Consider the following 26,794-nt stretch of genomic DNA (forward strand, 5'->3'; position numbering starts at 1 on the left):
CTACGCTCCTAATCGGAGCGGAGCACATCCCTAATTTAAATTCTACATGCAGCCAGAGCGATAACATCTGTAGTTTAAAATTCTTTACAGACGTTTACACATGGGGGGCGGAGCTTGGCAGCCATGGAGTCGGCGAGTTTTTTCTGATGCTCTAACCGGCTTTGCCGGGAAAAACAATTATCTCCTTTTTAATGGGCATAAATCTCTAATCAAATGATGGAAAAGGACTATGAATGTTAACTGTTTAACTTGCCGGTGTTGGAATAAGCTGGAAGAGATAAGGTGAGATTTTATGGAATGTTTCTATAAGCGTCTGTGGAAAGCGAAATTAAATGCTGCCGGCTGCTGATGGTGCAGTTGGAGCAGAGAAGGTTTGTTTTTGTTAGATGCTGACTTGATTTATAGTGAATCTCACCTCTTATCTTCTATTACAAAGTGGAAAACACTGAAATACCGGCTTCATAAAGAGGAAAGCAGTTTGTTGTAGTTATCGTCGGCTGGCGAGAAGGGGGGGTGAGCGGTGGTGGAGAAATAGCAGCGTTCGGTGAGGGGGCGAAGTGTGGCATTTGTGGACTGTGTATGGCTAGTTTTGGTCCCCTCTAGTGAATGCTTTTTTGAAATCTGATGTATTCCCCCCCCCCCCCCGAGAAGAAGAAAGAGTGTTTAGCATACGGAAGACAAGCTAATAAATAAACTGCCAAGAAAGGGAGCTGGACTTAAAGGTTTATGCCCTGACCAGAAGTGTCCTATGTTGAGCATTAAAAGGAGAATTAAGAAAGAGTGGAAAAGGTTAAATACACAGAAAAAGTGACCAAGTAACCATAACCTCTCCCAAATTTCAGTCTCTGAAGGAGAACAGGAAGACGAAGACACAGACCCAGTTTTTTTAGATACAGAGCCAAAAAAAAAAACCCATGGCTGAAGGGGGAAAAGCAACTGGCAGTCAGCCACCCTCTTTAGTGGAAATTAAAGCTGCAATTGCAGAGAACAATATAGTCATTTTTAAAAAAATGGATCAGCAAATGGATGTTTTTAGACAACAAATGCGTATCCTGGCAGATAAGACGGCGGAAAACTCAAAAGATATTAAAGATTTGGAGACAAAAGCTGATTTGAACCAGAAGAAGCAAGAGGCTTTTGAAAAATCAACAAACATTCGATTTAAAGATTATGAATTAAGACTGATAGCCTTGGAGGATCAATCTCGTCGATCATCAATTTGAATAAAACAGCTAAAGCAAACACAAGGAGAAGATCTGAGAGAAATCATCCTGAATTGGTTCAAGGAGCTGTTGCCTGACCTACAAATAGATGGATCAGATATAGATCGAGTTCACCGTGTGGGGGGGGCAAAACTACAAAGGGACTAGAGACATTTTGGTGAAATTTGGTAATTATTATAAAAAAGAGCAAGTTATGAAAGAATTGAGATCTATGGCCCAGTTGCAGTATAAAGGCAAAGCAGTGCAAATTTATAATGATCTTTCTCAGCACACATTAAACTGGAGACGCAGTATTAAACCAATAACTGAAATACTAGTGAAGAACAAAATCCTGTATTCGTGGGGTTATCCTGTTTTTCTAAGATTTACACACGGAGGGGGGGAACACAGAGTAACCTCACTGCATCAAGGTAAAGAGTTGCTGAAGAGGCTGGGTCTGTATGGGGAAGCAAGTGGGACTGGAACTGGTGGGGGGGGAATGAGGCTGGGACATCTGGGGTGTAATAGAACTGTTAATCATATTATGAGATAATAGTAGACAGAAATGTTAAACATAGAAATCTTGCCGGCCAGGCGCAGCACTGCCTCCCCCCCTCCCTTTAAAGTTAATGGCTGGAGTATTAGACTCACGGGGATGTGGGGGGGGGAATAGAGTGGGGGGGTGGGGAGGGAGGGAAGGTAGGAGGGAAAGGGTTGGGGTAAGGGGGTGGGGGTATTTGTATGGAGTTTGTGTTTTTATGTAAGTAAATTTGAGTTGCAGAGCACAAGGGATCGGAAGAGACTTCAAAAGGGTGAATATGGATAAAAAGATAAAAGTATCAACACTCAATGTTAAAGTTTTGGGGGCAGTCGTGAAAAGGAGGAGAACAGAACAAATGTTTAATAAAGAAGGATCGGATATTATAATGGTGCAAGAAACACACCAAGGCTCCGAGAATGCGAATATGATAAAATTAAAGTGATTAGCTTATTATGAAAAGTCATTAGGGACGTCAAAAAAAAATGGAGTGGCCACTTTGATCTCAAAAAAAGTGGGTTTATATTAGAAGAAACAAAAATGGATGATAGTGGCAGATATCTTATGTTAAAAGGTAAAATTGAAGGAAAGGTATATACGCTAATTAATGTGTATGCCCCAAATGAGAGACATAGAGAGTTTTTTATAAAGTTATTTAAAGAAATAGAGGAATTCAAGGAGGGGTATGTTATATTAGCTGGGGACTTTAATATGGTCATGGATAATAGATGGGACAGGTCGAATCCCACTAATGTTGAAAAGAGGAATAATATAACTATACTGAATAAATTAGTAAAAGAAAATGATTATTCAGATTCTTGGCATTTACTCAATGGGATTAAGCCTGGGTTTTCATATTTTTCCCCAGTTCATCATACATACTCCAGGATAGATTATATATTTGTCTCAAAAGATTTTGCAACGAAGATTTGTAAAATGGAAATGGGGGTAATAAAAGTAACTGATCATGCCTTGTTAAGTTTAGAATTTGCAGTCAAGAAGAACTATAAAGAGGCATATAGATGGAAGTTGAATACAAAAATACTGAAATATAATAAAGTGGTAGAGAAAATTCAGAAGGAATTGTCGGAGTCATGGGAAATTAATGAAAAGGGAGGAACAACTGGGTCAGTCGTTTGGGACACCATGAAGGCTGTAGTAAGAGGAATTTGTATTAGAGAGACATGTAGCTTAAAAAGACAACAACGTGCAGAGCAGGAAAAGTTAGAGATAGAAATTAGAAATTTGGAGGAAGAATATTGGCAAGGTAAAAATAAATATAAATTAGTAGAAATACAAGCTAAGAAGAAACAATTAGAAAATTTAAATTTAGAGGAGGTTCAAAAGAATTTAATATATATGAAAAGGGAATATTTCGAAAACAGTAATAAGAATTCTAGGTTGCTTGCCAGACTCACACAAAAAGAAAAAGGGAGGAATGGGATAGAAGTATTGAAGGATAATCGAGGGAATTATTGTCACATAATGAAAGATAAAATAAAAATTTTCCAGGAATTTTATCAGGAACTATATAAGGGTAAAGAAACTCAACAAGAAAAGGTGGAGGAATATATTGGAAGGTTTATAAAGAATGGAATAAAACCAGAATATAAAGAGCTAATGGAGAAAGTAATAACTCAAAGAGAAGTTGAAGATATCATTGATAATTTGAAAGTTGGTAAATCACCGGGAGCAGATGGTTTGGGACCAGAATATTATAAAGTTTTCAAAGAATTTTTAGTTCCAAAGTTACTGAAACTTTATAATATGATATTATTAGGAGAGAAGATACCTGAATCATGGGAACACTCATTGATAATTTTAATTCCAAAACCAGATAAAGACCTGACTAGTCCTGATTCTTACAGACCTATTTCGTTAATAAATCAGGATGCCAAAATTTTCTCATCTATTATGGCTAAACGGTTAAATAAATTTATATCGGAATATATAGGAGAAGATCAATGTGGGTTTGTGGCAGGAAGGCAGATGCATAGTCTAGTGGGAAGAGTTTTAAATGTTATAAATGTAATAAAAAAATCAAATATCAAGGCAGGAATTATGGCATTGGATATTTTTAAGGCCTTTGATTGTGTGAGCTGGCAGGCATTAAAGATTATTGTAGATAGATTGGGATTTGGAAATAAATTTAAAAATATAATAGAACAGTTATATTCCCAAAATACAGCTGTAGTGGTGGTAAACGATGGACTCACTGAAAAGATACGACTAGCCAGAGGTACAAGACAAGGATGTCCGCTCTCGCCGGTCCTGTTTGTAATGGTTATGGAAGTATTGGCGAAGGCACTAAGGGAGGATGAAGAGTTAGAAGGAATTGGAGAGGTAAGGGAAATAAAGTTAAATATGTTTGCGGATGACACCTTATTGACCATTAAGAACCCAATAAGAAAAATAGAAAGAATTAAATATCAGTTGAGGGAATTTGAAGAAATTACAGGGTTAAGAATAAATTGGTCTAAATCAGAGATGATGCTGTTTAATTATACTAAGAAGGAACAAAAGGAATGGGAACATAAGGGAATAGAAATGAGAGTTAAGGAGGAGATTAAATATTTGGGAATTAAAATTACAAAAAAATTAGAGAATCTTGAAAAGGAGAATTTAATGAGGTTAAAGAAAGAGGTATTAGAGAAATTGGAGAAATATAAAAGATTAAATTTATCTTGGTTTGGAAGAATAGCTTTAATAAAAATGAAGATTTTAGCTAAAATTAATTTTGTGTTTAGGATGTTACCAATAAAAATATCAGAAACTGAGATAAAAAGTTGGCAAAATATTATTAATAAATATTGTAATGGAGAAAAGAGAGCAAGAGTGAATAAAAATAATTGGTATCTAAGCCAAAAAAAGGGTGGATTGGGTCTCCCAAATATAAAATTATACTACGCAGCAAATAGATTAAGACATATTGCAGAAGCAATTATAGGAGTAGGAGATTTACATTGGATGGAAGAAAAAACTATAAGTAATGTAGAGATGAGCTTGGACAATGTCTTTTTTAAAGATGGAGGGAGAAAGTGGGTTGGAAGTATAGATAATCCACTCCTGAGGACTCAATGGGAAATTTGGAGTAAATTTAAAGGGAAGCTGCTTCCAAGCAACTCTCCCTTAGCACCGATAATAATGTTAAAGAATTTCCCAGAGGATCTGAAGGATAGATTATGTAAAATATTAAAAGAGAAAAGTAAAATGAAACTAAAGGATTGGTTAAGAGATATAAAAACAAGAGAAGATATGGAAAAATTGTTAAAGGAGAAAAAATTATCTTGGTTAGAATGGGCAATTAGAACAATGGAATAAAAAGTGGATTAAAGATAATAGAGTTTGCAGAAAGATGACGAAGTTTGAAGAGTTAATAGCAAATAAGGAAAAAGGTAAAGGAGGTAGTATAGTCTTAAAAGGGTTAATGAGTGAAATATATAAAATATTGTTAGAAAAGGAGTTTAGAGAGAACTCAGAGAAAATGGTATGGGAGTCAGATTTGAAGGTACAAATAGGGCGACAGAGATGGGAGGGACTAAGGAAACAAAGAGTGTTGAGAAGTTTGTCAGTGAGAATAAAGGAGAACTATTTTAAAATTTTGTGGAGGTGGTACCTAACCCCGATTAGATTGAATAAGATAAATGATCAGCATTCAGCAAATTGTTGTGGGGAAAAAGGAACGTATTTACATATGTGGTGGCAATGCAAATATGTACAAAGATTATGGAAAATGGTGTTTTCAGAAATTGAAGAAATAGTGGGAATGAAAATAGAACAAACACCAAAGATTGCATTACTGTCACTATTTGAAGATATAAAGTGTGGAAAAGAAACTATAGAGCTGATATCGAGTTTTGCTGGTTGCAGCACGATTGATGGTAGCTAGGAACTGGAAGATTCAAGGGGAATATTCTATTGAAGAATGGTATAAAGAAGTATGGGATATAGCCATTAATGATAAACTGACATGTAATATTAAGTGGAGAAAAGGCGTAATTAAAATAAATGAGTTTGAAGGAATCTGGAAACAGTTCCTAATATTCGTGTTTACTAAGGGAAGTGGGAAACCGCCAGCAGAAGAAACGATCAGATTTTGGACTCAGGAATAGATCCCGAGGTGGGGGGTGCACTTTTATGTTAAGAATGATTATGTTGTAGTATGATAATGTATAGGTAATACTTATTCAACATATATGTACTCAACATTTATTCAATATGTATGTAGCAGTTGTTTGATGTTTTCTTTTTTTTATTATTATTACTATTGTAATGTTGTATGTTTATATAGTGTAGAAAATAAATAAAAATATTTTTAAAAAACAAAAAACAGACATTTACACATACCACACATGCCTGTAATTAAGGAGAAGTACAGACATAGTTGCACGCTGTGCCTTAAACGTAATATATAGTTTAGCCTGTAGTCTCTAATACAGCCTTCCACAATATGCTTACATTCAGATGTTTAGGAGTAAAACTCCTATCAGCGTAACCAGCTTGGCTAGTGGCTGGGGATGATAGGAGTTGTAGTCCAAAACAACTGGAGAGCACCAGGTTGGGAAGGTTGCTCTAAAACCATGAGAATGAGATAATGTTAGAAAGTACTTGCTGGCAGCCAAATTAAAGTGCACTTCGAATAGTCTGCTGCTGAGAACAGAACTCTCATTCTTCATTATGCATCCTAAAGGGCACAAGGGATTCAAATATGTGCAGAGTTGCAAACCTGATTCTTTTTTTTTTCTTTTTCTTTTTAGTGAGCTATATGTTTTTCTTGGCTGACTTAATCATTTATCTTCCTAGCAACTTTATGTGTTTGGGTTATTTTATGTGATATTTTGTGGAAAGCTGGAGCACTATTAGGTGTGTTGAACTGAATGCTTAGTAATAAAAACAATTGCTGTCATAACAGTGTATCCAGTACCCATGGACTGGAACAACATCTTGAAAACACAACACGGTGGCACTTTGAGGCAAAATTCACATGCTAAATGCAGTGTTATGCTTCAAAATATTTGCATAGTTTTGTGTTGAACAAATAAATGTTGCTGCAGTGGACAAGATTGACCTAATACCAGTGTTTCCCTTGGTTATAAAAAGTTATGGAGGAACACTTTCGCAGTAGCAGTAAAAAGAAAAGTAGCTGCTAGGAAAGTTGTTCAATGGGAGTAGCTAATTCCATTATGTGCAGAAAATGGAACATGTACTCTGAAAATGGAGGACTGGATCCTCCTTTATTCCCACTGATGCAAGCCTCTTTGACTCCAGCGGCACTTAAATTAACAGAATAGTTTGTCCATTGAGCTCTGCATTTCTAAAGGAGCATAGTCAAACTCCTGTCGTCAGATATATTTTTCTAACACAAAATAAGAGCAAGACTAAGTAACCTTCTGGTTTATAAAATATTGTTCTTGTAAGACAATTCTGTCAACAACGGACTATTTTGTCGTTTACAGTGATTATTTCCAAAAATAAAGGAAAGCCTTTCTCATTTTTACTTCTTTCACCAAAAAACTCTGATATCCCATGATCTGGTTGTGAGATTCGTTGTAAGATCCTTTGCCTAAAGACTTACAATAAGAACTTCTCAGAAGTAAATCTCTCATACATACTGTGAATTTAGAGATGTTCATGTTTTCTGCATGTTAATATGGTTTAAATAATCTGAGCGAGAATAACAGAGGGACCATAGTTGTGCTTGGAAGCCAAAATGTAACCAAGTGTGGTAAAAATCATGAAGGTATGCAGCTTCCTTTAGATAGGGGGTACTTGAAGGGGAAACCACAGGACCATCATAAGCCCATCCAATAAGCAGGACCATCTGGATTTGAGACTCAAGATAGACAGTTGAGTCGGTCAGTGGAAACAGCTGCTGTCACGACAGAGTAGGTAAAGCAACAATTAGTGTCCAAAGTACACGAACAATGTAAACCGGAGGTCTCCAACATTGTGTTCATAATATAGGTCTTTTGGCACCCACCAGAACCCTTGCCCTTTCTGATTTTTATTTTATGGCTTAATATTTTTTTATTGATTTAATTGGGAGGCTTTCATGCTGCAAAATGAAGGGGTGTTCTCTAGCGCTATCTTTATTTAGGTTCATAAGAGTAGTTTTATGCTTTGGAACTCAGACCTCACTTCTGCCTTGTACTAGGCTCTTGGGGAAATCACTTGTTTTGTTAGTCCCACCATTTGCCTTCTGGCAGCTGAGTGTTTTGTGACCAGCCCTACCCAACGTGGCAGCCATTTTATGAATAGGTAAGCCCCACCCCCCATGAGAGCCATTTTGTGAGAGTGCTCATAACACACTTTCAAATTCCAAATGTATCACAAAAGGTTGAGGGCTTCTGTAAACCAAATACACAAGAAAATAGTTCAAGGCAGCAAATCTTGAGATGAGGAAGTCTTGAGCTGCGGGCTTCAGTTTACTGTGTTCCCCATAGGCTGAAAATTTATACGAGAGAGGTCATTGTAGAAGCCTTTTGGGACTTGAGGGATACATACATTAAGGTATTGTGAAAGCTGGGAAGATTCTGTTATTTTATCCTCTTAGGATGAATAGTAAATGCTGAATTTGTAAGAATGTACTTTCTTATGGATGAGTGTGTCTCACTGCTAAAGCATTGCAACTAAATTTCCTTCACATTTCATTCTTGAAATAGGATCTAATCTTGTAGTTTTCATACTTAGGTTCTTTGGAAACTTCTCAGCTTGATGAGAAGCTTGATGAGAACATCAGTAATAGCAGGCAGGATTCACTTGCCACAACCGATTGTCCCCTTTAGTGTGCAGAGAAGTCTTGAGTATGTTGTGTATGAATAAGTGGGCCTCTTGAGGGTGACACTGAGGTCCAGCAGGCCTGGCTGCATCCTGTATAAACTCTGTGTGTACCCTAGAATATGCCTTCATTGCTCAGGGCTTCTGTGACAAATATGTGGAAACAGTGTCTCAAGGTAGAGGCTTTTCAAAACACTAATGTGATCTTCAGAATACAGAAAAGCATAAGTTGATGCATAAGAAATAGATGCATAAGTTTAAAACTATGGTGGCTTCTATGATAGTGACTCTTCTCTTTCTTCTGTGCAACATTTCACTCTAACCTTTGCTCTTGCTTAGGGCTTGCAGTGTTAAAGCATGTTCTTACACCACGGGTGAAGGCTACATACGTTGCTGTTGATTCAATGAAGAACTACTTAGATGCAATTTATGATGTCACAGTAGCATATGAAGGTACTTTGGACCACAAAGGACAAAGAAAAGTGGCACCATCCATGAAAGGTGAGTAGATACTAAATAAAGAAACACTCTCTTCCCACCCAGCTTTCAGATATCCGTACTACCAAGCCAAAGTCAGACAAGCAGCCATAAATTCTGACCTGCCAAATGCAAGAGAACTCCTTTGTGTCCTTTGTAGTTCCAGGCAGATGAGAAAACACTTCAAAACAAAGCCTTGGGCTGCAGCCGCCCACCATTTTTATTTTCTAAAATTGCCTCCAGGGGGCATTATTCTAGGAATAATGGAGCAGCTCTGGAGGCCGGCACTTTGCTTTCTTACATGCTGATCTCCCAGTTAATGTTTTGTTTTTTAATTTTAAAAACCTTCAAAAGTGTTGTCGTTGTTTTAATGGAGGGCATGGAGCCTGGCAGGCACCAAGGGAGGTGTCCACAGACATCCCACTGGGGATCACAAATCAGTTTCTAATGACCAACGTCTGAAGGCGCACTACTAAACATTTACACTCGAGCTCAGTGGCTGATCTTCATAGCTTGTATGAGCTGATGTTTCTGTGTGATGAATCAGCTGTGTGTTTATCTCTAGACAGCTTCTCATCATGTTGTTGTTGAAGGTTAGTGATGTCGCACTCAGTTGTGATCTAGAAACAAGTTGAAACAATCACATGACTAGTTCTCATAGTGAAGTTAATGTGGTGGTTGTATTAAAACAAACCAAATTTTTATTACTATAAAATCAGTCAAAGATATTACTTGCTTCCTTTAATTTGTTGAAAATGCTGATATTGCAACAGCATATGCCTATTGTCACTTATGCCTGTTTGATGGTGCTTAGACAATATAGTACACTCTTCACCATGAAATTAAAAATTAGACTAAATAGAGGTATGTTGTTTGCTAAGGCTAAGCAGCCTATGTCTATTGCTTTTTGTTTTTAAAATGACACCAAAGCAGCTGCTGAGAGAGAAAAAAACTAGTGCAGAAAAGGTAAGGCTTTGGAAGTCTTACCTGACCAAACTCCTTTGCAATGGTAAAACGTTTACCCATGAAAATTAACCCCAGCTCCATTTTCCACTTTTACCAAAAAAATGAGTACACTAACCTGAATCCGTTGTACATATTTATTTGTAGGGGGTGGGGAAGGCAGCTTGTATTAGATATTTGGAATGTCTTTTTTTCCTTTTCCTGCATTGGGCCTGTTCAGACAACACGCTAAGCCATGGTTAGGCTGCTAACCTTTTTGCAGTAAATGGTTAGTGAGTGTGTTTAAACGATGGTTATGTAGCCACCATGGTTAGGAATGTTTCACTCGACAGGCTAAGTTAGGGTTCAAATGACACGCTAAGCCATAACGTTTAGCTCAAAATGCTTAACCACCGTGGCTTAGCGTGTTGTCTGAACAAGGTCATATTCAAACTATGACAAGCCGTCACATTTATTGCAACAAGGCGATAGTTTTCTTCCATACGAATCTTGTCCATACTTTTGAAATAAACATTCTTTGTCATCCACCCGGAAATGGCACTTTGCCTTCAGCATCATTTACATACTTCCTTGCGATTGGAACTTCTTCATCTTTCCCACGTCTAAGAATAAACTCCTTTGCTACCAGGCACAAAGATTTAATTCAGCTGTTCCTGTGATGCTCTTGTATGTCTGTTAAGCTCAGGAACCTACAACCACTCCTACCCCCATAGGCAATCATAAGTAGCCCCTGCTTTTCTCCTGAGCTTGGAGCTGGGAACAGAACAAGAGCTTCCAGCTTTTCACGGGTGGAGCTCATTATCCAGCCTACTCTTGGGCAGCGAGGGTGGCAAGGAAGGAGTTCTTTTCCACCTCCATTGTGTTGCCGCCCAGAGCAGATGCAAGCTGTTTCAGGTGGTGAACTGATTATTGCAGTCCAACCCTGAGAGGGAATTGATCACACCCTAAGTGGCTTGCTGTGATAAATGTATATGATATTCGAAGATGAAATTGCTCATATCCAGCATGACTTGGGCTCCACTGTTAGGCAGTTCCATTAACGGAAGTATCCAGAGCCCTGTCTGAGCCAGCTATTTTGAAGAGTTTCAGTTTTTGATGCACAAGGATGTAGATAAGGTGCTTGGTCAACGAATTCGACCAACCATTCGTATGCTCGACCCTTGCCAGTCTCGGCTTGTTACTTCCAATAATGAGGAGGTAACAGGTTGGGTTCGGGAGGTTATACATTCCTCCTTGAGAGACAGAGTGGTACCAGCCTCTTTGACAGAGACAGTAATCAGGCTGCTCCTAAAAAAAAACCCATGGGCCCAGGAGTAGAAGACATTTGTTGGACGGTTGCTGACATCCTCTCTCTGGGCAAGGTGCTTGAGTGTACGGTTGCCAATCAACTCCAGGCATTCTTGGATGAAGCTGATTTTCTCGATCCATTTTAATCTAGCATTAGGCCCAGTTTAGGGGACAGAAACTTCCTTGATCACTGTGTGGGATGACCTGTTCCAAAAGGAAGAAAGGAATGTGACCCTGTAGGTTCTCATGGACAACTCAGTGACTTTCAATACCATCAACTACAGTATCTTTCTGGATTGTCTGGCTCAGCTGGGAGCACTGTTTTACATTGGTTCTGTTCCTACTTGGATGGCTGTTTTGAGAAGGTGGTGCTGGGAGATTATTGCTTTGTTCCATGGCAATTGCATTACAGGGTTCTACAGGACTCTGTTTTATTCCCCATGCTATTCAATATCTCCATGAAACTGCTGGGGGAAGTTATGCAGCAATGTGGGTTGAGTTGTCATTGATATGCAGGTGACACCTAGCTTTGCATCTCCTCTTCATCTAACCCAGGTGAAGCAGTGGATGTCCTGAATTGGTGCCTGAGCAGGGTAATGGACTGGATAAGGGCCAATGAACTGAAACTCAGTCTAGACAAAAACCTGTTCTGGAGGGGATTGAATTCCCCATAAAAGATCAGGTGCAGAGCTCCTGATTAATCATTGCCACTTGAAGCACAGGTGGCCTTGGTGGCTAGGAATGCCTTTTCTCAGCTTAGATTGAGATACCAGCTGTGACCCTATCTGCCTAGAGATAGCCTGGTGACAGTAATTCATGCTCTGCTAATCTCTCAGTTGGATTATTCAAGGTGTTCAACTTGGGGCTATCTTTGAAGATGACTTGGAAACTTCACTTACTTCGAAATAGAGCTGCTAAGCTACTATCTGGGGCTGGTTGATATGATCATGTGATGCCAGTGCTTTGTCAGCTGCACTGGCTTCCAGCCCATTTCTGAGCCCAGTTCCAAGGTTTTGACCTTTAAGTCCCTAATTGGGGACCAGAGTATCTGAAGCACGGGTGCAGAACCTTTTAAAGGTAGGGGGTAAATCCCACCCCCCATCAGACCCACAGCAGGCCAGATGACATCAGTGAGCATGGCCCCACCACCGGTATTCCATCCCTGGATGTCATTGCCTTTCCCCCCGCTCGTTAACCAGCTATCCGTGCACTGGCTGAGTTCCTGGTTTTGTACGATGTCTGGCACCTCTTGGCTGCTGTATGAAGTGACTCAGCCCATGCTAGGAAGGCAGGTTCTTTTTCGTGGTCTCTGTGCATCACACTATGGGCTTTGCGCTTGCGCTGAGCTCTGCTTCGGAAAAGTCTTCTCCAGCTGAGAACCGTTAATCTTTTGGCGGGAACCCTCCCCCCACCATCCACCGTGCATGTCAGCGCGTGTTCCCGCCTTCCCCTCAGTTCCTTTGCGACCGCCTTAGCTGTTGCCTCGCAGAGAGTTCTTCTCCGTCTTTTACTCTTCAGTTGAGTAGCTGAGCTTTACCCTAACCGTTCTTTCCTTCCTAGTTCTTATTCTTATTCCTTCTTCATTCTCGTTCTTACCCTTTCAAAAAAAAAAAAAAAAGTAAAAAAAGTAAATTTCCCTTTCTATTACCTCATCTCTTCTCTATCCTCCCTTCTATATAGTTAGTTGTATGGCCCTTAAGGCACCGTTCCGTAAATGCGTCCGCTGTGCTAGCAAGCTCCCTGCAGCGGACGGCCACTCACTTTGTGTGCTGTGCCTTGGCGAGTCACACATTGTCGAAACGTGCCATCACTGCCAATCCTCTTCGAAGCAAACAAGGAGGCACAGAGCTGATAGGCTCAAGGCAGAACTCTGGAAACAAACGCTCCAACGCATTGACAAACCGAGAGCTATGGCATCTATGCCATCACAACCATCGACGTCAACAGCGACCTCGACATCAATAGCTCGCCCTGATCCATCGACAACAACTCTATCTAGGGCTGTATCCACAGCCAAAAAGATCACTAAGAAGGCAAAGACCATTAAACCAACTCCCGAAACCCGTATTAAGAAGAAAAAGAGAACTAAGGGCTTGGCTGAACGCCCCCTACTTACTACAGAGAGTTCCAACCCGGCAGACCCCCCGGCAGTTGAACTTCTCTCCACAATGTCGGAAGGTGAGATCAGAGGACCACCAACCCCGACACAACAACCAGCGATTTCAATGGCACAAGCAGACCCCATCGATGTCGACCAAACTCAGCACTACCTTCCACCAGCGCAGCCTCCTCGACCTAGCCACGCCCAGGATCGAGTGACTCCAGACACGAGCAATACGAGGGACGCGGACGCTCCAGATCTCGACATCGATCGCCTGCTTCCTATAGAGGCGAATATTACGGAAGACACGGACGCCCCAGATCTCGACATCGATCGCCAGCTTCTTATAGAGACGACTACGATTATCCAAACAGACATCATTATGCATACCGTAGTAGATCTAAGTCTCCACACCGAGATTGGGAATGCTACTCTGAGTATTCCCATCCCCAGTCGACACGCTGTTATCAATATCATTCAGATAGACACTACTCTCACAGGGAAAGAGACGCTCAACATTCGACGCGCCCACAACCCCGAGAAACCACTTCGGCGCGACCAGACACGCGTACAACAACTGCCCACGTCACGACTCATAGCACAGTTCCGATGCCGAGTCCCAACAGATCACCACAATCGGCGGAGGGCTATGACTCGGATACTTCATCTCAATCAACAGCAGCACCGTCCCTGCCCTCTCCTGAAGAAAATCTGGGACCCAAGGAACGCGCATCTCCGTCAGAGGAAATGGGCTCGTTTGCAGAACAAATACTTAGAATGGCACAAGCTCTTGGAGTAGAAGTACACCAGCAGCAAGATCATATTGAAGACCTGATTTTTGAACCTATATTTTCAGAAGCTTCAGCCCCGGTGGAGATTCCTTTTGCTCCTACTCTACTACACGCAATCAAGCAAACATGGGTTTCCCCCTCGCTAATGACGCCGACCTCACGCCGTTTGGAATCAATGTACAGAGTACAAAAGAAGGACGTGGACTTCCTATTCACACACCCACGCCCCAACTCAATCATCGTCGAATCCTCCCATTCGAGACCTCATAAACAGCACTCAGCCCCTGTAGATAAAGAAGGGCGCAGACTGGATTTCATGGGCAGGAGATCATACTCTGCAGCCGCTCTGGGTATGAGAGTAACAAACTATCAGGCTCTCATGGCTCGATATCAACTTTTTTTATGGGACAAGATTGGATCCCTGTGTGATTATTTACCTGAAGACCATAGAGAGCTAGCACGCGTTTTTCAGTCTGAGGCCTCTCGACTAGCAAAGTTACAAATTAACGCCACCCGGCACCAGACTGATTGCTACGCCAAGCTGATGATGGGATCGGTAGCACTTAGACGCCACGCTTGGCTCAGATCGGCAGGGATGGCCCCAGAAGCTCGCTCGCGAATAGAGGAACTACCATTCGACGGGGACGGCCTTTTTAATGCCTCAACTGACGAGAAAATGGATACTGTTCAAAAAGCGAGAAACAACGCAAAGAAAATGGGAATTGGGCAACAAAATCAACAGTTCCACCCCCAAAAACTACGTAAATGGCCACGTCAATACCAACCTTATCAACAAAAAACATCTATCGACAGGAACTCAAGATTCCCATCATCACAACCTCTACAACGAAAACAATACACCCAGACTAGCCGCTTCCGCCCACACCAGAAGACGGACAGCCTTCCAAAACGGCGTCTTTGACTTACACCACATCGATACCGCATACCATGCATTCGCAGACCGTCTATCCTTCTTTCTACACGCTTGGGACAACATCACTTCAGACTCCTGGGTTCTGGACATAATCGCACAAGGCTACCATATCGAGTTCGAGACCCTCACCCCTATCGGTACTGTGAAAGTCACTACACCTACTGTCACCCTAGATCACGAAACCCTCATGCTATCCTACAAGGGAGCTATAGAGCACATCGTAACTCAGAGAAACGAGGGTTTTTTCTCAAGATACTTCACAGTACCGAAGAGGGATGGGGGTCTCAGACCCATATTGGATCTTCGAGATCTGAACAGCTACATTCGTCCCAGGAAGTTCAGAATGACAACAATACATACCATCCTTCAGTTTCTCAGAAAAGATGCATGGTTTGCAGTCATAGACTTGAAAGACGCATACTTTCATATTTCTATCGCAGAGTCCCACCGCCACTTCCTACGATTCGCCATAGGAGACAACATCTATCAATTTCGGGTCCTACCATTCGGCCTCAGTACAGCCCCCCGTGTCTTCACAAAATGTATGGCTGTTGTCTGCGCACATCTCAGACTACTCGATGTCGAACTCTACCCTTACCTCGACGATTGGCTCGTCGTAGCAGATTCCAAAGATCTTCTCTATCAAAACATCAATCAGACATTAAACCTCTTAAAGATCCTGGGTCTCTGCGTCAACTACGACAAATCTACCCTTCATCCCACACAATCAGTGAAGTTTATAGGAGCCCAAATCGACTCAATTACAGGCATGGCGTTCTTACCTCGGGACCGAGCAGAAGAACTTGCACGCAGGGCAGGGGATATGATCACACAACCCCAAACCACAGCCCACAAGATTCAACGATTACTGGGTTACATGGCGTCGACTGTAATGGTTATTCAGTGGGCAAGATTTCATATGCGCCCACTCCAACTCTGGTTCCTACGTCATTACGACAAAGACCGGGACTCCAGACGTCATCACCTCACCATCCCATACGCAGTCACTTGTACCCTTCGCTGGTGGACGGACATGCATCATCTCTTGGAAGGCGTTCCCTTCCAATACCCACCCCCGTCCTGCACTCTGACCACAGACGCTTCAACGAAGGGATGGGGAGCACACTGCGGCGAATTGCAGATTCAGGGACAATGGTTAGACCACGACATCACCAACCACATCAATTACCTGGAACTAGAGGCGGTCAGGAAAGCCCTCAAGGCATTCGAACCTGCCCTAATAAATCAACACGTTCAACTACTCACAGACAACACCGCTGTGTTATGGCATATAAACAAACAGGGAGGAACCAAATCTCCAAAACTGGTTCACCTCACCCTCCGTATCCTGAAATGGGCGATACCCAGAGGAATACGCCTTACAGCCATACACATCGCAGGGACAGAAAATACCCTAGCAGACTCACTCAGCCGCAAAAATCTCCTCAACCACGAATGGCAACTGTCACCCAAGATAGTTGCCAGTCTTTTCCGCACCTGGGGTCAGCCCAAAACGGACTTATTCGCCACAGCAGAAACCACTATCTGCACAACATTCTGCTCCAGGGCAGGGATCGGACACGGGTCCATGGGGGATGCATTCCTACACGAATGGACCAACGAGATGTACTACATATTTCCTCCATTCCCAATTCTACACAAGGTGATAGCGAAGATCATACGAGACAATACAAACTGTATCCTAATAGCTCCTTGGTGGCCCAGACAACCATGGTTTCTACCACTGAACCGCATTGCAAAGGGACATACTTACCGTCTCCCGCTCGATCCAGATCTACTCTCTTGCAACAATGGACAAATCCTTCACCCCGACATTCGGAGACTGAAACTCATGGCGTGGAGGATCCATCCAACACACAATTAACGACTACCTTACCTCCCAGTGAACTAACATCAGGTGTATTGTCTATCATATCAGCGTCTATAAAAGACTCCACTAAGTTATCATATAATAGGAAATGGAAATCCTTCTGCACCTTTGCAGATGCGCACTCTTTTAACCCAAATACGTGTTCTATCCCGGATATACTGGCATACTTACACCACTTATATACCAAAGGGCTCCGGTACTCATCCATCCGAGTTTACCTAGCGGCTATAGCATCACACAGAGGGGAAGTCAACAATACAGCTATATTTTCTACACCATTAGTAAAAAATTTTTTACGTGGCCTCAACAACCTGGCGCCCCCTGTAAAGCCTATTCCCCCTGACTGGAGCTTGTCAGTGGTATTAAATGCGCTCACCACAAAGCCCTTTGAGCCTTTGGCCACCACATCACTTCATTTATTATCGTGGAAAGTTGCCTTCCTCGTGGCAATAACTTCAGGGAGAAGAGCATGCGAACTGTCAGCACTTCGTATCGACTCACCATTTACCATTTTTCATAAAGATAAAGCGGTCATGCGCCCCGACATCACCTTTCTCCCAAAGGTAGTGACGGACTTTCATATAAATCAAACCATAGTACTACCTACCTTTTTTCCGTCTCCGTCTTCAGAACTGGAAAAGAGGCTTCACTGCCTGGACGTACGAAGAGCGTTAGCCTTCTATAAAGACAGGACTCAAGTTTTTCGTAAAACTCAAAAACTTTTTATTGCATATGGTGGCAAACAAAAAGGTCATGCCCTTTCAACCCAATGACTCGCAGCATGGATAGTTCATACTATCAAGCTGGCATACCGCCTAGCTAAACTTCAGCTCCCTGAGCAAGTTCGTGCACATTCTACCAGGAGCGTCTCCACATCGACGGCCTTTGCGAGAGGAACATCGTTGGTCGACGTCTGCAAAGCGGCAACGTGGTCGCATCCCCTGACGTTCGCCAAACATTACAACGTTGACACACGATCTCGGAAGGATTCTTCCTTTGGCAGAGCAGTGCTGTCTTCAGTGCTCCAGTGACACCGACCCTCCACCGGTGAGTACTCAGCTTGGTAATCGCCCATAGTGTGATGCACAGAGACCACGAAAAAGAAATGCAGGTTGCTTACCTGTAACTGTAGTTCTTTGAGTGGTCATCTGTGCAGTCACACAACCCTCCCACCGTCCCCTCTTCGGTGTTCTTAAATACTGAAGGGGTACCCCCTCGGTTACCAGATCGTTAGTCGGTCACAAAGGAACTGAGGGGAAGGCGGGAACACGCGCTGACATGCGCGGTGGACGGTGGGGGGAGGGTTCCCGCCAAAAGATTAACGGTTCTCAGCTGGAGAAGACTTTTCCGAAGCAGAGCTCAGCGCAAGCGCAAAGCCCATAGTGTGACTGCACAGATGACCACTCAAAGAACTACAGTTACAGGTAAGCAACCTGCATTTGCTCTTCCTGGTGCAGGCCAAGTCCTTGGCTTCGCACAGTGCCCCTGTAGATGCTATGCAAAGAACCTCAGGCCACACTGGGACTAGCGACCACTCTTCCAGGCATGGGACAAATTCCCCCCATGGATGCCACACACTATGCAAAGCCACTCTGCCACTGCCCTGACGGGTATCTGTTCTTCCAGGAAAGTTCCCACTGTCTGTGCCCCTGCTGTTATCTTCCATCTCAGATCGGAGGTAAAACCAGGGGTGTCCTCCAGAAGCCTAGCAGCTAGATTTGGTTTGCAGGCTAGAGATTCTGCATCTCTGATCTAAAGAAACATCTTCTGTATGTACCTATTCATAACCTTAGGTCATCTTCGGAGGCCCTCTTCCAGGTGCCCCCATTGAAGGGAATTGGGTGAGTGGCTACAAGACAGAACGCTTCCTTTCTTGTGGTACCCCACTTGTGGAATGCCTTCCTCAAGGAAGCTCGCTGGTGCCTACATTGTTATCTTTTCTTTGATAAGCAAAGACGTTTCCCAGGCATTTTAGAGACTTATTGTTTAGATTCTATGGCTGTTTTAATATACCTTTATTGATCTATTCCTCTGCTGTTCATTGTTTGTATGGTGCTTTTTTCTTTTAACTGTTTGTAAACTGCCCAGAGAATATTTGTTGTTGGACAGATTAAAAACCAAATAAATACATACATAAATATTTTACTAGTTCAGTAGTTTACATTGTCTTTAGAATTAAATGTTATTTTTATCTTTCCTTGGAGATAATGGGTGATTTCTTTCCCCCATGCCCAAAAACGATCTCTGTAATCCATTATGATTCATTTCTATCCTTAGTACTACTAGCTGAAATATTGGTGTGCTAATGGTTTCAATGTCCTTGCAGTTTAATCTGTCTTAAATAGTCTTAATTCTTCCTTCCGTTTCTCATGATTATGGTGCTTCTGCAAGCAAACACAGATGCTTGCTGATGTTTAGTTTCTGTTCCTTTATTTCATATGACTGAAAGCTGTACTAGAAATAGTACCATCAAAAGCATAAAAACAACAATATCCATTTAAAACAACTCTTCTGAGGTCAGTTAAAACTCAGCATATGTTCTTAACTGCCTGGGAGAAGAGAAAAGTATTGACCTGGCACCAAAAAGATAACAATGTTGGTGCCAGGTGAGCCTCGTTGGGGAGGTTGTTTCATAATTGGGGGCCACCACTGAAAAGGCCCTCTCTCTTGTTGCCATCCTCCCAGCTTCCCTCTGAGTAGGGACTCGGAGAAGGACCTTAGATGTTGAGCGTAGTGTATGGGTAGGTTCATGTCGGGAGAGGCGTTCCATCAGGTATTGTGGTCCCAAGCCACGTAAGGATTTATAGGTTAAAACCAGCACCTTGAATTGGGCTGGGAAATGTATAGGAAATGTACAGGCAGCCAATGCAAGCGGGCCAGAGTCGGTCTTACATGGTCTCACTGCTGCCTCTTTCAGACGGCCTGAGACCACTCCCTCTCGCAGAGAGGCATTAATCACTTCCTTGGCCCAGACGGCTGTTCCATCCCTGCTAGCTTTTATTAGCCAAGAGGGGCAAGCTGCCCTGAAAAAAAAAACTTTTAAAGCTGCCCTGGAAAAAACTCTTTTTAAATGAGAAAAATAGATTCCGTTCCTACCAATCGCACCTCTTTTACTTGTGAACTTTTTATATATACGTCATTATTAGAACTCTTCAATATTTACTTTCTAATTTTAATAGAAGTTGATTTCTCTGAAGATGGATGGGAAAACCCCACATATTGTGAATCATGATACTCAAGGTTCAAATCCTGGATCAATTTTCAAAGCCTGTTTCCTTTTAAAGATTACTTAATTGATGTGTGATCCCTGAATTTGGACTTAGCTTTTCTGAATAGTAGTGGAAATATTCATGATGGGATCAGGGCTCTTTTAGGTTTTAGACTTTTGGTCTAAAACTCTTTTGGAGTTTGGTCTAAAACTCTTATGCTCTTTTGGGTTTTAGACTTTCTTTGTAAGGAGTGCCCAAGAATCCATATTTTCGTTGATCGGATTGAACTAAAGGATATTCCAAAAGAACAGATATTTATGAAAAGATGGCTTCATGAACGTTTTGAAATCAAGGATAAGTAAGTAATGAAGTGACGTAGCTTTGCATCTGGAGGGTTATTAGTCCAGCATTAGATTTTTCTATGAAACCCAACAAAATGAACAGTTACCTTAACTGATCGCTGTAAAGCACTGATAAAATGGTTTATTTGTTTTTTGCAGACCTTCTGTTTATATTTGTAATAATTGATGAAGCCAAGAGAGTTGTAGACAATGTGTTGCAGGTGCCAGAGTACTGGGTTTGGATGTGAGAAGCAGATGATCAAATCTTCATTCAATTAATAAGCTTATTAGTGGTTATGAGACAGATCACTATTTCTCCACCTTGTTTACTGTAGTGCAATGTGGCACCCATGGACAACAGTGTGCGTGCAAAGCTGTGTTCCACTTCTGCAAGTGAATAGAGCGATTCCTCCATTCATGTGCATGGGGGGAGGGCTGAGTCCAACTTGTCAAAAACAGGGGGAGGAAGCAAAGTCATAGAATCATAGAATAGCAGAGTTGGAAGGGGCCTATAAGGCCATCGAGTCCAACCCCCTGCTCAATACAGGAATCCACCCTAAAGCATCCCTGACAGATGGTTGTCCAGCTGTCTCTTGAATGCCTCTATTGTGGGAGAGCTCACAACCTCCCTAGGTAACTGATTCCATTGTCGTACTGCTCTAACAGTCAGGAAGTTTTTCCTGATGTCCAGCTGGAATCTGGTTTCCTTTAACTTGAGCCCGTTATTCCGTGTCCTGCACTCTGGGAGGATCGAGAAGAGATCCTGGCCCTCCTCTGTGTGACAACCTTTTAAGTATTTGAAGAGTGCTATCATGTCTCCCCTCCATCTTCTCTTCTCCAGGCTAAACATGCCCAGTTCTTTCAGTCTCTCTTCATAGGGCTTTGTTTCCAGACCTCTGATCATCCTGGTTGCTCTCCTCTGAACACGCTCCAGCTTGTCTGCATCCTTCTTGAATTGTGGAGCCCAGAACTGGACGCAATACTCTAGATGAGGTCTAACCAGGGCCGAATAGAGATGAACCAGCACCACACATGATTTGGAAGCTATACTTCTATTAATGCAGCCCAAAATAGAATTTGCCTTTCTTGCAGCCATATCACACTGTTGGCTCATATTCAGCTTGCGATCTACAACAATTCCAAGATCCTTCTAGTTTGTTGAAGGATCTCGTATTTTTCCTCTGTCTTTTACTACTCACATATCTGAAGAAAGCCTTTTTATTGCTTTTAGCATCCCTCGCTAATCTCAGCTCATTCTGAGCTTTAGCCTTCCTGATGCCATTTCGGCACTTCTGCGCCACCTGTCTGTATTCTTCTTTTGTAGCCTGGCCTTCCTTCCACTTCCTATATGTATCCCTTTTTGTTTTCAGGTCATCTCTAAGCTTTTTGTGGAGCCACATTAGTTTCCTCTGTTGTCTTCTATCTTTTCTCCTTGTCGGAATTCTTTGTAACTGTGCCTTTAAAATGTTCTTTTTTAAATACTCCCACCCATCCTGCACTCCTTTTCTCATTAGGCTCATTTGCCACGGAACCTTACTTATCATAGTTCTGAGTTTATTAAAATCAGCTTTCCTAAAATCCAGAGTACGTGTATGGCTACACTCAACTTTTGTCTCCTTCATAATTAAGAATTCAAGTATGACGTGAATTCCACTTTCCCCCAGAGTTCCTGTAACTGCCACTTTATCCACTAAGTCATCCCTATTGGTCAATATCAAGTCAAGGATTGCCGAGCCTCTAGTTCCTTCCTCCACTTTCTGTAGGAGAAAGTTATCACCCACACATGTCAGGAATTTCTTGGAAGGGCCACTTTTGGCAGTATTGGTCTCCCAACAGATATCAGGGTAATTGAAGTCCCCCATCACTACTACATCACAGTTCCTTGAAACACTGGCAATTTGTTTCTCAAAAGTTTCATCCTCGTCTTCTCCTTGATTGGGTGGTCGGTAGTAGACTCCGATTACCATGTTTTTTAAAAATTCCTTGCCCCATTTATTTTAATCCAGAGGCTCTCGATGGGGCTCCCAGTCTGATCCGCCTGTATTTTTATGCAGGTATAGGTCCACTCCCACCCCACCAGCAACAGGGTATTTAATGGGGATGACCTCCTGTCCCCCAGCCATTTTTTTGCCCCATATAGATGATTAGAAAATTTGGTCCATTCACTTGTATGAGGATGGGGAGGGAGAAAAAAGGAAAGAGAAGCCAGAGTGTGAGAGGTAAAGAAAGGAAGAGTGAGTGAGTAAGTAAGTAAAAAGAGCAGGATGGATGGATGGACAGATGGAGAGAGAGGAGGAAGGAAGGAAGGAAGAAAGAAAGAGCCAGAGAAAAGGAAGGAGCCAAATAGAGAGAGAGAGAGGAGCCAGAGAGAGAAACCAGAGTTTTAAAAGATTGGAGACCCCTACTCTGTTGGATGTTTGTGACTTTAAAATGCCCTGAGGACAAAAACTACCAAAAAATAATAATTCCTTAGTGCAGGGATGGCGAGCTTTGCCCATGGGCGAGATTTCATTTGGAGAAACTCTTCAGGGGCTACATTCCAGTGGTGAGCGAGGCTGAAAAACCACACAATGCTCCAATTCTGTTTTTACCAATTTATAGTAAGAAACAGTTTACCCAGAAGTAAGCATAAGTATCATGTTTACTCACAAGTAAGGAGGGAAAGCTTCTGCAGGACATGGCTCAGAAGGGAGCAGGCCTAAATTACTCAGTAGCTTCCCTCCCTGAGCCTGCCCTGCCTCTGCCCCACAGCGAAAAGCTCTTATCTCTGATAGCTACCGATAAGAGGTTTTTCCTCTTTGGCAGAGGGGGGCAGGGGGGAAAAGCTGTTGGGCTGGGTGGGGAACCCCCATGGGCCTCATCAGATGTACAGGTCAGAGGTTTCCCATCCCTGTTTTAGTGGATACATTTTAAGACCAAGATAAACTGATGAATAGGGAAGTTGACCTGCTTAGTATGTTTCTTGGGAATGACAGAATGAATTTTGTCAATATGTGAGCTGTCCCTTGCCATTTATACATGGATCTGTCCAAAATATGTGATAGAAGTTTTCAGGTTGGCATGCTGTACATTACGAATTTAAGGTCAAAGTCTGCTGAACCATTCTTAGACAACAGCATTCATATTAAATCATTATAGATAAGATTTTTTTTTAATGGAAGCTGCTAACCAAATAAATATGTGTCTCTTTCTCCCTCCCCTCCCCTTTTTTTTACTCTTTCTTTGTTCCTAGATTACTAACAGAATTCTATGATGCAAAAGATTCTAAAAGAAGAAACAAGTTCCCTGGGAAATGTGTTCATTCCAAACTAAGTCTCAAGAGAACTTTGCCATCCTTACTGTTTTTAAGTGGCCTGACAGTATGTATGCTACTCACAGAATTTGGAAGGGAACTTTACATGAAAACTTGGATATATGGGACTTTATTAGGCTGTCTGTGGGTCAGTGTTAACGTGTAAGAAGATTCTGAGCCTACACTCAGTGACATTATTGTCCTGTCTTGCACATCACAGCAAACTCTTTCTTGAATTTATAAAAAACAAATGTAAATAAAGCCTTATTAATGGAACATTGGATGAATTGAGACTTGTGACCTAAATCTGCTATGGTTGGTGGGGAGAATATGTATATGTAATTATGCTCCTGATTTTTGAGACAAAGCGACATATCACCAGAAGTTTTTGTTTAGCAATTCTTTTCCTTCGCAAACAGATATCTATTGGTACATGATTTAACAGAATGCGTTCATAGATCAATAACTTAAGTGGACTACTGAATGTATTTACTGATATTACTTTAGGCTTATGTATTATTTCCTGAGCAGGTTTTCTTGTTCACTGCAGCAACTATATCATAGTTGCATCACAAACTAAACACCAAAGCTAATATCTACCAACACCTTGTTTCCCTATTTTAATCCCCATATGTTTGTCAAATTTGCAAAAAAAACCAAAATGGTAAAACGTGGAATACTATAAAAAGTGGAGGGTAAAAACTGTTTATGGGGAAATGGGTTTGTTTAACAAATGCATGGAAGTTTGATTGCATTATATTGTTAGCTGACTTTAATTTTGTTTGCAAAATGTTTTGTTTTATGCACAAACTGCTTGGTTTTTTTTTAATTAAACACCCTGTGTTGGTGCATAAACGATATACAGTATGTTCAGATTGAGGTTCTCAGTTGTAATCTACCTATACGAGATTCCCAGAGGCATGTTGGAACGTTTCCGCTAAGCTATTAGTTCACTTGTAATATGTGTGCCATAAAGAGTGGTGAGCATTCCAAAGTTTCCTCTTACCTCAGGATTGCTTCACACAGGATGTTTTGCCTACATTGAGGTAATCATTGGGTAAACAGAAAACCATGTACAGCATCGCTTGTGAACACCAGGTGGATATTTTTTTGTGAATACACCAGTTGGGAAGTGAGTGTTGGAGGGGGAAATGTCATTTGTGAAATGGTCCTGAGTCAGATGGAACCAAATGGGTTCAAACTGCAGTGAGCAATGCTGCTATGCAGCTGAGAGTATATTTATAGTAATAAGGAACATCCATGTATCATTGCCAAAATGTAAAGTATGTGCCTTTACCTACTGATTTTGAATTTCACTTAATCTTTCACAATCTACACATTAAGTAACTAAGTGATTAGTCTACCTTTGGGATACTTCCAAAGCTTTCACAGCTAGTGTGCACGTCTGAAGAACTGAAAAACCATGAACTTGAAAAATGCAGTTTGCACAGTAGAATAATAACGAGAGATGCATATATTCTATTAGTATTTCACCTGCTCACAAATTATTCTTGTCACTATTTGGTGATATATTAGGAAACTGTTTCCTGATGTTTAGTGGCTAATTGTTGTGTACCAAATAGGTGAAGAAATTCTTATTTTGTATATTTCTCCTAAAATGATAAAGTATACTTACCAAACTTCATTTCAAATATTCATGCATTTCATCATTTGACTTTCAGTTTGGCATCCTGGTTACTACACCTGACTCTCTGGTTAATGGAAGAATCTGTTGATGAACTTTCCAAAAGCAAAGTTTAGAACAACATTGTGTGTGTTAAGACTGTGTGGTGCCAAAAAAGCCCTTTTTAATGTCTAAGGATGTGCTGTCCCCTAGACCTGCAGAATTGCCTTTCAACTTTAATACCAAGATTTGGGGGTGGGTGGGGGTGGGGAATAGCTTTGCCTATCTTACAGTCCAGAAACTACAAATAACTTTCAACTTTAGAACAAAAACAAACTGCTTATGTTCAATGAGGCGGAACACTTATTTTGAAGTTTAATGATACAAATGTTTGACTGTTCCTGATTCCAGATGATCTGGAACACAAATCATCCCCGTCGTGAAGCTTATTTTAAACTTAATATTTTTTGGCTGCTGATGTACATAACTTCCCACACAATTCATTTATTTTAAAAATGCTATTAATTTGAGGCTGCTTTTTCAGAACATGCAAACACTAATTTATCATGTTAAAAAGCAACATGGCTTCTCAACATTTTGGGTTGTTCTACTTTTGCTTCCAAACTCTTGAATGACAGTGAGCTAGTTTGCATGGCACAGTGGCTATTTAATCCATGATGAGCCACAGTGGGTGTGGCTAACATTTTTAATATGCAACCCCCAATTGGGGACTGCAGTGTGTGATACAAACCTGGCCATTGTGGGTTATTTGAGGATTAAAAAATTATCGCTTAACCCTACTACTCATTAAGGGTTAGTTAAGCTTTGAATAGGCCACAAGGGCGGAGCTTATATTTAACACTGTATAAAGGCATGCCAATGCTACCATTAGTATACAGTAAGTAGTTTCAATCAATAAAAGAAATAGAATACGTGAGATAAAGCTTTCATAGACTTGTTTTGTAATTCTCAAGAATGCAAAATATGGCCCAGAATTCAGTTTTCCAGAGCTGGAGGAAGACCTTTGATATCCTGCAGACTTCTTTTGCCCCTCCCCATAATGAGCAAAATAGGAATAAATAGAATAAAATGTGAACTGAAAATATGTTCAATATGAATAATTTAAATAGATAATTATTTCCCTTGCTGAGATATGCTATATACAAGATTTATCATCAGCATGCATATGGTTTTTGTATATCAACAAACCACTGGTTTCTTCTAAACATGACTGATTTATAGGGAAACATGTGATATGTTTCCCATTAACTGTTGTACTGTTGTTTATCCCTATAAATGAGTCCTCGCATGGTGAAACAGAAATATAACTTTGGATTTCATCCTACGATGATCAAGGGCCACTTCAA

At 41.4% G+C, this 26,794-nt stretch overlaps 1 protein-coding gene across 1 annotated transcript in view; it reads left to right on the top strand.

Annotated features, from left to right (window-relative positions):
* LOC134398224 (1-acyl-sn-glycerol-3-phosphate acyltransferase epsilon-like) overlaps positions 1–24,079 on the top strand; it is a 55,267-nt gene extending 31,188 nt beyond the window's left edge. Inside the window, exons 8-10 of the mRNA XM_063125477.1 lie at positions 8,857–9,018; positions 20,405–20,528; positions 23,744–24,079. Of these exons, the coding sequence (XP_062981547.1) occupies positions 8,857–9,018; positions 20,405–20,528; positions 23,744–23,969 (512 nt within the window). The 3' untranslated portion in view covers positions 23,970–24,079. The remainder of the gene's footprint in view (positions 1–8,856; positions 9,019–20,404; positions 20,529–23,743) is intronic.
* The last annotated feature ends 2,715 nt before the right edge of the window (positions 24,080–26,794 follow it).

Source organism: Elgaria multicarinata, chromosome 4 (genome assembly GCF_023053635.1).
Source record: "Elgaria multicarinata webbii isolate HBS135686 ecotype San Diego chromosome 4, rElgMul1.1.pri, whole genome shotgun sequence".
In the NCBI taxonomy this organism is placed as follows: domain Eukaryota; kingdom Metazoa; phylum Chordata; class Lepidosauria; order Squamata; family Anguidae; genus Elgaria; species Elgaria multicarinata.